The sequence below is a fragment of the Chlamydotis macqueenii genome, chromosome Z (assembly GCF_036417535.1).
Source record: "Chlamydotis macqueenii isolate bChlMac1 chromosome Z, bChlMac1.mat, whole genome shotgun sequence".
Classification (NCBI taxonomy): Eukaryota; Metazoa; Chordata; class Aves; order Otidiformes; family Otididae; genus Chlamydotis; species Chlamydotis macqueenii.
In genome coordinates, this window is record NC_141593.1 from 13,129,672 (window position 1) to 13,143,362 (window position 13,691).

The 13,691-nt window shown below is 36.0% G+C and overlaps 1 protein-coding gene across 3 annotated transcripts in view; it reads right to left on the bottom strand.

Moving 5' to 3' along the window:
* Window positions 1–916: 916 nt before the first annotated feature.
* RICTOR (RPTOR independent companion of MTOR complex 2) overlaps window positions 917–13,691 on the bottom strand; it is an 85,101-nt gene continuing 72,326 nt past the window's right edge. For all 3 annotated transcript variants that reach the window (XM_086771161.1, XM_086771163.1, XM_086771160.1), the window contains 8 exons: window positions 11,943–12,972; window positions 8,524–8,701; window positions 7,192–7,276; window positions 5,590–5,823; window positions 4,012–4,164; window positions 3,073–3,196; window positions 2,042–2,180; window positions 917–1,872 (listed from right to left, as the gene is read on the bottom strand). In XM_086771161.1, coding sequence (XP_086627287.1) covers window positions 1,798–1,872; window positions 2,042–2,180; window positions 3,073–3,196; window positions 4,012–4,164; window positions 5,590–5,823; window positions 7,192–7,276; window positions 8,524–8,701; window positions 11,943–12,972 — 2,018 coding nt within the window. In that variant the 3' untranslated portion in view covers window positions 917–1,797. The remainder of the gene's footprint in view (window positions 1,873–2,041; window positions 2,181–3,072; window positions 3,197–4,011; window positions 4,165–5,589; window positions 5,824–7,191; window positions 7,277–8,523; window positions 8,702–11,942; window positions 12,973–13,691) is intronic.

The window sequence follows — 13,691 nt, forward strand, 5'->3', positions numbered from 1 at the left end:
TGTGGTTGTATTATTTGTGTCACTGACCACAAAACAGTTGAATCAGTTTCTTTTTGCTCCTTCTTTCAGCGGGAACTCATGAAAGGATAATCTTAGGAACTAAATTTGACTGTGAGCAGCAACTTACAATCTGCTTTACCAGAACCTGATGGTATGCAGTGCACATAAAACTTACTGAAGTGATAGCTGCAAAGCAGCGCTTATGTGGCAAGATTAAATTTCCAATAAGAACAAATAAATTCTACATTTTACTAGGAATTGTGTTTTACTGTTCACAGGACTACTTACTGAGATGTCCAGTAGCACAGCTAGTAAGAACAAAGTTCTGAGCATCAGGATAAATTTCACTTATCTTCACTTAAGTATTAATCTGACAACTATAAAAAATGGCAAAAGTGAATGGATAAAAATAGGTTCTACTTAGTACAGTCCAGCTGAATTATTCACCTATATCAAAATCAAAGGGTAATCCCTTCCATTACAGGCATTCTAACAAAGGTGGCCATGCTACTGTATATATACATATTTGCATATATTTATATTACCTTTGTATAAAGGCTTCTGAATCTTTAGATCCATGATAAAAGTGACAGGGATTTTTACTTTTTTTTTTTAAGCTTGTACGCATCAATTTAGAAACCTCACTAGTAACATTATAGAAGCAACTATTTCAGTCACCAACAGTCACTGTATCATTTAACTTTTGCAAGAAGTCTTAAATACCAATATAAAGTTATAAGTACTGCTGCTCGAAAATTCTGTACTTAAGGCTTTTCACAACAATTATTAGTACTATATGGTGCTTGATTACTCATCCATGGAAAATTCAAATAAACCTTTGTTTTTATAAAAGGCTGTTTCCATAGAACTTGGAAAACACTCATATTATAACTTCTCACAAAAGCACCAATGAATAAATGTCTTCACGTTTAGTTTATACAATATTCATTTGTGTGATACAAATCATGCTTTTTAAAGGATTTTAGTTAAGAATAAGACCAATATTCATACTATTTGAGCGTGAGTGTAGAAATGGCAAACACATGCATATCATTCAGGGAAAACAATCTGATTTCAGCACTTTAAGTTTAAACGATTTGTTATTTTTCAAATCAAACTGTAGTGAAAATCCTTAACTGGTTCAGATAAGACACACACAGCTAAATGTAATAAAACTGGAGAGACTGCTAATAAAATGACAACTACAGCAACATTAAAATAACTTAAAGGAAACCTCAGATTCACAGAGGCTTTTCTATCTGTCCGAAGTTACAAACCCCCAAGTAGTGTTATAAACAGTACAAAAACAACAGATAAGGGCTAACATGAATCCCCTTGTGTCACTATTACGACACAGCTCCCCATTGCTGGCAATGGAATGCACCCTTATCTCTCCGATTCCTGGTATCCAGGGGTTAAAGAGCAAGGCATTGTTCTGCTTCTCTGGAACAGAATCAGAAGTCAATCAAAGAAGATGTCTCTGCATGTTGTCCTATTTTTGTTACATTTATGGTAGAAAATGAAATGAAAACTGATGGAGGTGTTCAGTGCTCGGCTCTTGCATATACTGGTAACTACTATTATTAAAACTATGGTAATGTATAATAACTCCCCAAAGGGCTCAAAAGAATGGGGCAGTAATTGGTTGAGGAAGAAAAAGTTCTCGGTTCAGTCTTCAGGTACCAGTAGCTTCTGGAACGGTCTAGAAGATGATGCTCCAAGCTTTTTATCCAGTCAGTCAGAAGTTGTCCTACGATTTCAGAAAGTCTATATGCAATGCAGTGTGTGAGACAGACATCAGGATTCAGCTGATGTATCAATTACTGGGAGTTTTGTTGGTGTTGCTAAAATAGCCTCTGCTTCTTCATGCATCTGAAAGAAAAAGACAGATGGTATTAACGTTATTAGAGAATTTACTAGAGAGACATCATAAAATGGTTTCCTTTAATACGTATCTGAAAGCATCTTCTACTCAGAACATGAAACCTCCACCCAGCTGGCAGACTTTAGTGCGTTCAATGCATCTGAGCCCTCCACTTACTTGTAAGAACTGTACATCTTGAAAGAGCTCCTGAATGAACCTTCGAGATGGAAGACGAAATGTACAATGTGCTAACAAGTAGGACACCTCAGAGTAAAGGCATATGTCATCAAATGCTTGGGGATACTTCTCCTTAATTCTAAAAAATAAAAAATAAAATTGTATAAGTCTTGGAGTAGATTATCATGATATTTTAAGAAACTCTTCAATTAGATTTTAATTGTCATCATTTACAAAGCAGAACTCTTCAGTAATAGGCACTGTAAGTTCTGGATCTGACAAAGCAAGAAAATCAAACCAGACAGCATAATTTTATACCAAACTGGAAGAAATCTGAATTAATGAGATGAAACTATATAATTTGAAAGTTGTACAGAATCGGTGAGGTCACCCAGTCTTAAAGTAATAGAAGCAGAAAGAGAACAGTGTATCAAAAAAATTGGCATTCAGATGTACAGCAGTAACAAAAAAACATGAAAAAGCTAACTTACATTACCTGTAAGCATTTTTAGAACTAAAATGAGCACTTCTGCATTTACTTTTAGCAGTTGTATGTCAGCTTCCAATGCCACTGCCCCAGAAACCTACAGGTTTTATTATAACATTTGTTCCCTGGATTTATATTCCTGTATTTTAACACGATATTTTCTATAAATTAATTCTAGCAGTTGTACTCTTGCTCAAAGAAGATTCATGTTCCTCAAGAAGTTCCTTGCAATTTGTTATTCTGCTTATCATATATATATTATTTGGCACAAATAATGAAAAAGAATTATTGTTTCTTTTTTAAAGATGTGTGATATAGCTACAGTTAACTTACTGATTTTAAAAAGACTGGAAAAGAGTAAGAAATTAAACACAGAAAATATAAAAAAAAAGTTCAGTGAAGAATTTTATGTTACACTTAATTCAATCATATCTGCTTCACAATTTTTTGAGAAGTCAGAAATAAGGTATATCACCATCCCACAGATCTTAGAGAATACAGGCCACTAAATGTTGCTACAACACCTGAAATGTATTGAACTTACGTCAGGAGTCCAGTTTCATGGCCTTTAGTTCCTACTGAACTACTCAAATTGATTACTAAACGTAAGACTTCCTTCCGCAGAAGTATTCTGCATACTGGTGTATCATCTGGGATTGATTTTACTCCTGCAAAAACAAATCAAACAGTATGGAGTTTAAACAGAATAGTCCTTGATTTTGCTAATCTTACGCCACATAAGTCTGTTTTAGCATTCCATAAACACACATATATTTATGTATATATATATTCTGAACTATCAACAAATATTTCTACTGAAATGAAAACTTAAAAAAATACATTTTTAGGAATTTTACCAGAAATACTTAAAAAACATAAACTATTATTTCATAAATCGAAGACCCTGTGAGATTAAATTACAGAACTGTCTCTACCACTAAATCACGTTGCAAGCTGGGTGACTGATTACCTGCTCTGCTTCTATCAGATGCTGGAGAAGTTAGCAGATACTTTGTAAGAAATTATGATAATTCAAAATGTAAAACACAAGCAAGCCTAAAAAAAAAAAATGTCTTTCTTTGCAGAAATTCAGTAATTTTTTTTATTTTACTTTTTTTTTTTTTTTAAACTAACACAAGTGTGGGGAAAGAAGGCAATTGATTTGCTTGTAATGTCGGATACAGGGCTATTTAATAACTCGCAGAAATGCTGTATGGCAAAGAGAGAATTTAAAAGTATGTTCTCCCATCTGCTGTAAACATGGACAATGCAACTACATTCTTGGATAACAGTTAAATAATCTAAAGTGGGTTTCTTTACTGTTGTTTTTAATCTTGTTCTTTTGTAGAGTTGTTTTGTTTTGTTTTTTTAAAAAGAGCATTACTTTGCTGCAGTATGTATAAATGAAATGCTATTTTTGCACAATACCTGAAAGTTCTTTTAGACTCATAGCCTCTAATAATCATAAGGGTTTCAAACTTACCTAGTACAAGCTCTGAACTCTTGGTGCTGCTAGCTGAACCATGGGATACTGCATCACTACACCCTGAAATTCCAGAAAATTTGGAGGAATGCACATCTAAGTGATTGTGTATGGCCTGCCCACACCAGTCAGTATATGGAATGTCTGAAAAATCTGACATAAACAACATTTTGCATCTCTGTTATTTACGTTGTTCCTCAGTTCAAACACTTTTCTTATTTTTCAACAATGGTAAGCATGCAAGACACTGACGCACTAAGTACTGTGCATATAAACCATCCTGAAATTAGACATTGGATTTTGGAGAAACCATACTTAAAATGTCTAGAAATCACCTGTTTTGAATCTTAAAATACTTGAGTGAAAATAATCAACTATTTTAGACACTAATGGAAGCCTAAAAACTGTAATCACACATAAGCTCTTATTGATAAATCCATACTCTATTTCATGTAACTTAATAAAGATGCTCTTGCATATGCATAGGTTTTTTTTTTGCTCACACAGTTATCACGGGTATTGCAGAAAGGGCTCTGACTTCATCAACAGAAAAATATCACAAGTAAGATCCTTCTGGGAGGTTTCACCATCCACAGACTTTGGCATTTTGGATGTAAAGAGATGAATATAAAATCCAAGCTTTTAATTGTTGCACAGTTAACAGAACCACAGAAAAATAAAGGCCTGAAGGGACTTTTGGAGATCACCTAGTTCAGCCCCCTGCTAAGAAAAGGGCTCAGCTCAAAATGAAATCAGGTTACGCTGCAAAGAGTTTTGCCTTATGTTCAACTGGAATTTCTATATTTGTTTTTGTGGCCTCCTGTCCTTCGCCTGTGTCCCTCTGACAAGAGCTTGGCGCTGCTGCACCTCACGCTATTTGAAGACTGCAACTGGGATTTTATTTGCCATCCCTTCTCAATACTGAACTCAAGCTCCAGCTCAGCTCTCTAGGCTCTCTCTCACATTTTGTACATCATCCCCTTTGCCAACAGTACTCTTTACATGTTACTACCTGAATATGTGTAATACTGTTGTAAATTGTGAGTATTCCTACTAAGCATCCATTATTGGATTATCTTTTTATTAAGGCATGTAACTGCAAGATCTGGAGAGAAGGTTAGGAACAAACAATTCTGAATCTGATCTGAATCCCAAAATACAAAGAAAGATTACTAAATCCAGAAATTACATCTCAACTTCAGACTCCTCAGATTTCCTTTGTTTTGTTTGATGGTACAGACTTGCTTTGAAGTCAGACTTTTCATTAGCTTGATAGCAAGTGCCAGTTTTCAGGACACGGATTTTAAGTACTAAATAAGGTTTCAAATTTTATACATTGGTAAGCTCTTAGAAATATTTTTTAAAAAGATGGAGGGATCTAGTCATACTAACATCATTAGAAATCAAAAAGATGGAAATGACCATAGAAATACCACTGGTTGCACAGTGAGCTTATTAATGAGAATCAGTTTCAAGCTCAACAGTAAGTAAGAAAACAAAGATTAATAAATTTTAAAGATGAACAAAATTCAGTATTTTCATTCAGTTTTATCACACTTCCCCACAAGGAACCCTAACCTGTACGACTGTACGAAGAGTTCACTTTGTTGTTAGGCTGGTAACCCAGGATTTGAATGCAGACACAGTAAAGGCAGTTCTCATCTGTGTGCTCCTGCAGCCCTGTATCCTCTGTATTTTCTAAAAACTGAGAGGCATCTGAACGGCTGGTATTCATTATTTCTGTGAGACTGATCTGCTGTCGGAGCATCTGAAAAGGGCTTTTGACAGCATCACTTGTACCTGATGGAAGACCTGTAAAATAAGCCATCAGACACTAGGAAAAAAAAAAACAAAACCAAGCAACCAACAATATTTCAATTAGATTTCCCTTGTTAAGGCTGGGGAGTGTGTGTGTGTGAAGACCTAGAAACTTTTTACTGAGTGGTTAAGCTCCCAAGAGTGTTAGCATTCAGGAAACAGACATCACATTTTACTCCCAGCTTATCATATGTGACAAAACATTGCAAAGGACAGAATTCAACCTCTAAACACGCATACTGTATGACGATACGTGGTAAATCCTGACATTCTATCAACATTAGTAACAGTAATAACCACGCAATACTAATGTTACAAATTTTCATAGCATCAAAAAAAATTAGTACAACAATATACTAGATGTTTAAATGACACATGCATCAATAAGCACAGAAACAAATTTTAAAGAAAACTATTACTTAGTGCCTGTAATAGGAATAAACTAGAGTCAAAATGCAGAAACAAGCTGCAGACACTCTAGTGACATGGTCTTTATTGGAAAATACCAACAAATACAATTTTGAAAGAGAGTTAACATAACACTAAAACTTAGCAACTACAGAAAGATACTTTCAGGGAAATATGTGTTATATATTACATTAACAACATAAAAGAAAGAAAAAAATTAAAATTATTAAAGTGTGCCTGTCTGGATTTCCAGTGCTTGTAACAAAGCTCCAGTTAACCAGGAGGCAAGACTACAGCTATCCTATACTACTTTAGGACCAGTTTCAATGCTTCTTGTTAAGTTGCCCTACTGAAAAGATGCACATTGATGCCCGACAGATTTCTGACTAGAGTAAAAAGAAAGTGCATCCAGGCATTATAGAGCACTTGCAATTCTCTTACACCATGTCCTATCACCCCCACTGATCAACTATCACAGAAACACAAAATTTGCTTTCTGAAATACACACCTAACACCTTTACTGGTTCCTATAAATTCCTTGTAATCAAACAGAAGTCAAAATGCAACAGTTCAGCATGTATATGGCATACATATTTTATCTTAGCTTAAATTTTGTTACTTTAATGCAGTTACCACTACCACTTCTCAATTAGTATTAGCTCATATTATAATCAAAGATATGCAGACTTTCCTCCTTCACTTAGTAGAGTGGCACCAAGCTTACGCTGCTTTGAAGCAACACCACATTATCTCAAATCAAATAAAACATGACACTAATGCCCTGCTATCCTGAATCAAGAACACAGCTCTCAAAACTTAACAGCTAAAAATAACCTTTTCTGTCAAGAAAAAAAATAAAATTAAAAAAAAAAAAATCAGCAAATAAACAAACACCCCGTCCAATGTACAAATAAACAACAGAAAGGTACAGGAGAGGAATAAAAAACCAGTACCTCCTGCATCAGGTGCAAAGACCCTAGCTCCACGGTCATCAAATGGAGGTGTGGTTTTCTTCTGGAAATATGGAGTTTCTTTTACCTGAAATATTCAAGTGGAATTAAAATTAGCACAGTTGATAATCACATACAAAGGAAAGCCAGATTTTATGAAGAAATAGAATGACTTCCATTTTTTACTTCAGGAAAAAGATCTAATTAGAGGAGGGAATTAAGAATGGACTCTTGAGTACTGAAGCAAAGATAATGAGAAAAACCTAAAATTGTGAATGAATATCTCTTAAGCAAGGCTTATGAACAGTCAGTAAATGTCAAAATGTAGTGGTGATATGCTGTAAGGAAACCAGTGAATGATCTGTCCACGATCACTCTATGCTACTGGAGATCTTGGGGGAGCAGTGCTAAATCACTCAGGATATCCAAAATGTTGCCTGTAAGATGTAGAGTTGAGATGTGTCTCAACTCCTCAAAAAGAGCTGTGAGAGATGAAATGAGGCAACATAAGTACGACACAAAGAGAAAGAAAAAGTAGTCATTTCAGAAAGGGGGAACAGAAGCAGGTATTATGGAAAATCTTGCCTTTGCTTTAGCTTTAGTCACTGTTTGAGATTAGCAAGAAAGAAATTTAGGTTTGAAAGGCAAAGACTAAATAAACTAAAGAGAAGGAATTCCACTGATTTACCACAGATCACGTCTGGTTTTTTGATAATTAAGTAACAAAATATTAAACTCTGCGGTGCATCAGTTTGTTAGATGGGAATGTGTTTTAATGAAGTAGAAAGAGGAAGGCAATTGAAAAGACACTTAAAATAATCTGTTTTAACCTAAATATACATATATCTGTGATGTTATGTAAAGACAGTGTAATTTAACACTATGATGACACATACACAAATAAAGTAAGATTTAATTAAGATCATGGCAGCAGGAAGTTAACTGTGCAATTATGCACATCAGTTATGATTGACCAATGAACGTATCAATTAGTTGGCTAAAGAGGTATTAATAAATACCTACAGACTGTGCTAATTTTAGTATAAAAGCTAGCTCTCAAGTAAAAATAGTACAACAGAGTATTTAAGCTACCATTGTTTAATACTCTTCTAACCTTGACTGTGTCATTATCTGCCTAATAATACAGGCCAGACTAGCACTTCTCCGTAAACTGCTAGAAAAGAAACTCTTGTTCTCCAAAGTGCCTTCCTCGGAAGTATCACATCAACTTTTTCCTCATTTCTCTAGATCTAATCTATTCTGACGAAAATACAACAGTTGACTGCCTTTCAGTAACAAAATGCAAACGAACCCATTAAGTTATCACATACATACCTGAAATATTTCATTGATATCCACTGGGAGAGCAAGGCCAATGTAATCATCAGAGCTACCATATGTAGCATTAGAAACCATGGAGCGAACAGAAGAGGAACGCTGAAGTGTGTTTTGGTTAATAGGACTTAATAAATCTTCTTTATCTAACGAAGCATAACTTAAAGCTTTCATGAACCTGTAACATTGAAATAATAAATGACAATCTTAGTAAATCTCTCATTCTGGCATGTCACAAGTAAGAAGGACTGCTGACACAAAGACTATCCTCATTTTGAAATGTATCTATACACCGAATGTAACTTCTCTGGATATCATAAAATCCGAGCTGAGCAGAGACATCCTTGCAAACACAAAGCTTAAGCCTGCTAAGGTACCAGCGATGTGAGCAAGGAATAATTTTTTCCTGGACTCTAAAGGAACCATTAGGTGACCAAAGCATGGAGGAAGAATCTGCGCAACGTGAATGCACAAAGAACAAACCTGAGCCTGCGCAGTGAGAAGAGCCGACTGTGACAAGCAGCCCAAGGAACAAAGAAAGAAACAGGTTGGGAAAATGAGACAGGAGAGAAAAGGCTGGAGAACAATTCCTCAGTGCTGACCAGAGTCTTGATGACAGACATTTTCACATTTGTCTGTCATTTTACTTCTCATTGAAAATAAAAACTTATAAAAGTTTTCTGCTAATCAACCTATGCAGTTGGTCTGTATGCAGCGGATTAAAGCTTCCTAGCAAAAAGATACACACGTGAAGAACAGTAAATTTTTATTCTATTACTGCAAATTATTATACATTGTGAGGTAAAGTACAGTAAACATTTGATTTCTTAACTTTCTGCCTTAGAAATAGTTTTCTACCATGTTTTGTTTTAGATGGAAAATTGAAATGTCTTCTTATCCTTAAGAAGTTATCTCAGTATAGATCTGTTAAAATTAAATTATCAAGGTTTGACCATGTAAGGTTCAAGACATTATTATGCCACAGGAATGTGCACAACAGAAATTATAGGATATCAATAGTTTTCTTGCTACTAACTAATTCTGAGCAATGCTAGTGACAGTAGCAGTGGACTTAAGTCAAGTCATACTTCAAAAGGATGAAAAGAAATGGTCTCAAGTGGCAGCAAGGGAGGTTTTGATTGGGTATCAGGAACAACTTCTTCACTGAAAGGGTTGTAAAGCATTGGAACAGGCTGCACAGGGATGTTTTTGAGTCACCATCTCTGTATATATTTAAAAGGTGTAGATGTGGCACAGAGGGACATGGTTTAACGGTGAACTTGGCAATGTTAGGTTTACAGTTGGACTCAATGATCTCAAAGGTCTTCTCCAACCTAAATGATTCTATGATTCTAAAACCCAAAAAGTTACCAGTTACATCAGTTATTTCATAATAAAGTATTCTACAATTACTCTCAACATTAAATTAAAGATAAACATTTGTCCCTGCTTCTCCTGGAAAAGCTAAGAGTTATTATTAGAAGTGATGAACACCAATAAGGTTTTATGAAAGCATGTCTGCAGATAATAGGGTGAGAAGCACACTCAAGATTTGAGACACGCACACTAACATTTTTGGTTGGTCTTTAAAGACAGAGGTGGAAAATTTAGCCTCACAGAATAATTTATGCAAAAAAAATAAGCCCTTCAATCTTTTGAACAAAGAGAATTAGAAACATCACAAAAATCAATTTACAGCTGCTAGTTTCTTATGAACACATGGATTTATCAATGAAGCATGAATCAAAAATTTTTCAGAAGACTGACAAAGATAGCCTTGGTATACAAAAAGGACAGAGTATTTCTTTCTAATTATTACTTAAACAGCAGTTAAGGACAATATTCAGTTGGAAATAGTAACACACTCTGAAATTAAGAGGATCACAGTTATTCAGTGCAGCCACTCAGCTATAACTAGTAGAAAAACACATATAGCAGTTATATTAGTAACCAACACAATCTGACAATCTCTTGTGATATGTATGTCTGTGAGTCTTTAACCTTCTCAGAGATATGAGCACTCCAGCGTTTTCAGTTCAATGTTAAACAGGTCAGCTCAAATCCTTGAGCCTAACCAGTCACATAAGAGATCACGAACAGCTTAGCACCAGGAATACTGTTAGTTTTACCCTGCATGCAGAGTCTCAGGATCAAAGTCCTTTGCAGCAAGGCGTCTTTGCGTATCAAGGGCATGACTGCAAGGAATGGTACAACATTGCTACAGCCACAACGGAACCTGTACTGCCACCAAAATGACACTGATTTGTTCGTGCGTTAGCACAGGAAGCCAGTGACAGAGCAAGGAACAGCACTTCTGATTTCCAGGATAGAGCAGATTAACTACTGAATCATCCTTAACTTAACCAGCACACTCAGTCTAGTTCTAACTTAACTGAAGAAAGGGAACAAAACTTATCTTCTGTGGTATCTTTGCAGAATCATGTGAAAGTATCAATAAATGAATGTTGCCGTTAATCAGGAGAGGCACTATATACAGTCAACTAGCTATGCAAACTGTAGTTCAGGGATTGGGCATTTGCCGTTTTGTGCAGTGAGCCGATGACTAACATACTAGCAGCTTCTACCCTTTCCCTTATCTGAGAAGGGACATTTAGGTAAGAACAGAGATAGAAAGTGTCCTCTCCCTTTCAACAGTAATGTGAAAATACAATGCAGTAGCTAGAAGATTATTTGAAAGGAAAAATTTGGTAGAAGAGCTTTTAAGGGAAAGTTGTGAAGCACTGACTATAGCTGCTGGGAACACTGTCAATGTCATGAGCTAGATATCTTATGTAACTATCCAATTAGTCCTCAGAACATCTAATATTACTCAGAAATAAAGAGGTGACACTGTTGTGTAAAAATAAATGCTATGAGTAAAATCTTTGCTCTGTTGTAGCTAAGCAGCCACACTGACATTCCTACCAGTGGAGCCAGTATCTCATCACTGGCCTCAATGCCACAGCGAACACAAATATAGCACATCAGCAGGAGGCCCTGTCCTAAAACCTCACCTGGAGACACTGAGAAAATTTTCTTCTGAAGTAGAGCTCTGGCTACATGGGCAGATTTGTGTGATGGCAACTTTGGCATTATTAACAGTGTAACTGTATTTAAATATTTTTAAAAGGAATAGGAAGCAAATGTGATAAAACGAAACATTTTCCTTCGTCACTAACAGCACTAAAGGGGCTGAGCACAGCTATGAAAGCCAGGCTTCTCTGACAGCACTTACAAAGCTGAGAATTCTCATTCTGTTATATTACTCTCATATCAATACTACTTTCAGTGATGTTAAGAACTATCTTGCAACAACTGTCACTTTTAGGTGAAGATGGAAAAATATTAGAAAGATATTTTTCTTATTTAATTGCTCTTACAGCTTTGAAATGAGAAACAAGCACATAGTAACCTCTTACCGGCTTGGGGTCAGCCGAGAATCCAGGCTGCCAGACTTCATGGTAATAGTGTCAGTAAACAGCACGTCCTTTGCTGGAGATGCTAGGGCTTCCGAGTGAGACAGTGAAGGATGCATTCTCTGCTGTTGCAAGCGTTTTAGTGTAGCATAGCCAAAGGCATCTCGAGAACTTGTGTAGCTGAAATTATAGTCAGCAAGACTTTTTATTGTAGCAAGAGAAGGAGCTTTCAGAGACTGGGCTCTTCGGGGAAGTGTATGAGAAGACCCTGGTGGTACCAGGGATACAGAGTTGGATTTTGAGAGAGGCAGGTGGTTAGACTGTGGTGTTGAACAGTGACTTGGTTTAACTGTTTTTGTGCTTACCACAGTACTCAAACTTCCGCAGTCAGTATCTACATTTGTAGTGTCCACACCTACAGTCTCCCTTGAAGGGCTAGAGCTCATTGAGCTTATGCCACTTGTTGTGGTGTCTGTGTTAAAACTTAAGCTACGACTCTTGAAATGTGTTTGTGTAGTACCATCTCCTATCAGTCTTTCTCTGCTTGTGTTTTCCCGCTGAATTTCACTTCCAAGTCCTTTTGGCAGCTTCAGATCATTTTCTCCAATACTTGGGGTACTATCAGTATCTTCCATGTGCTTACTTCCAACAAAAGAAGTTTCTAAACGTAAAGTCTGAATTTTAGGAACTTTGAAAACAGGGTTGAATTCTTCCCCGGCAGGAAAGTCTATGCTACCAGAAGGTTCTGTTACTGTACGATTTCGCCTCAGGCCTGATTTACTGTCAGATGATGTCACCTTTCCTCCTTTTGGATCACTGCTACTTCTGTGTTTTTTATTAGGTAGAGTAAGAGAGTTTAGAATGCGATTTTTCACAAGCCTACTAGAAGAAAAAAAAGGAAAGGGACTACGGTCTTTGTCCTTTGAAGGTCCAGGTCTGTCATAAAATATTTGTTCTGCATCTTCAGTAATATCTAGGAAGAAAGTACTAGTGGAAGTACTACCAAAACGGTCATCCTCCATGATGAACATACCTGAAATTATATGAGACTTTGTCACTGAAAACAGACATTTCTTCGAAGTGTAAAAACTATGTTGTGAAAAAGCAAACAATTCTATGGAAGCCAAAGCAAGAGACGATGCGACTTATTTCAACTTTAACTCAGCATTTTTGCTGCACAACTTAGTAGTATAAATTAAGTTTCTTGAGGAGTATCTGAGCTGATGGTGTCATTGCTTCAAAAGAAAAGCCACATTATCTTATTTCAGTGCAAATATCCAGCTACTACGATTACAACTGACACATTCCTTTAATGATATGTAAATATGGTATATTTCTGGATTTAAATTCTGAATATCTATAGCAAATTTAAAATTTATTAAAAATATACTGGAATTTAAATACAGCAATACTCTGTGTGTGTATACACACAGACTATATGTATTTATATTCTAGAACATTTATTTGAGGACAACTGCGTAAACAGATCTCTATACCTAAGGGAGGTTTTTGCAGGGTATTACAGCAAGCTGCCATGACTTGACATAAAAACTAGTAACTTACTCTGATATTAGAATTTCTTACTTCTACACCAAATGAAACCTAAGACACTGTTCTCTTCCCTCTCATTTGTTTACATCTCTCTGAACGCATATAACCGGGCCCTTGCTTACACTCTTCTTTCTTACAATAGCACCTTTACACCATTTACCTAAACTTCACCCTGCCAAAAGGTTGTCAAGAACACCAAAA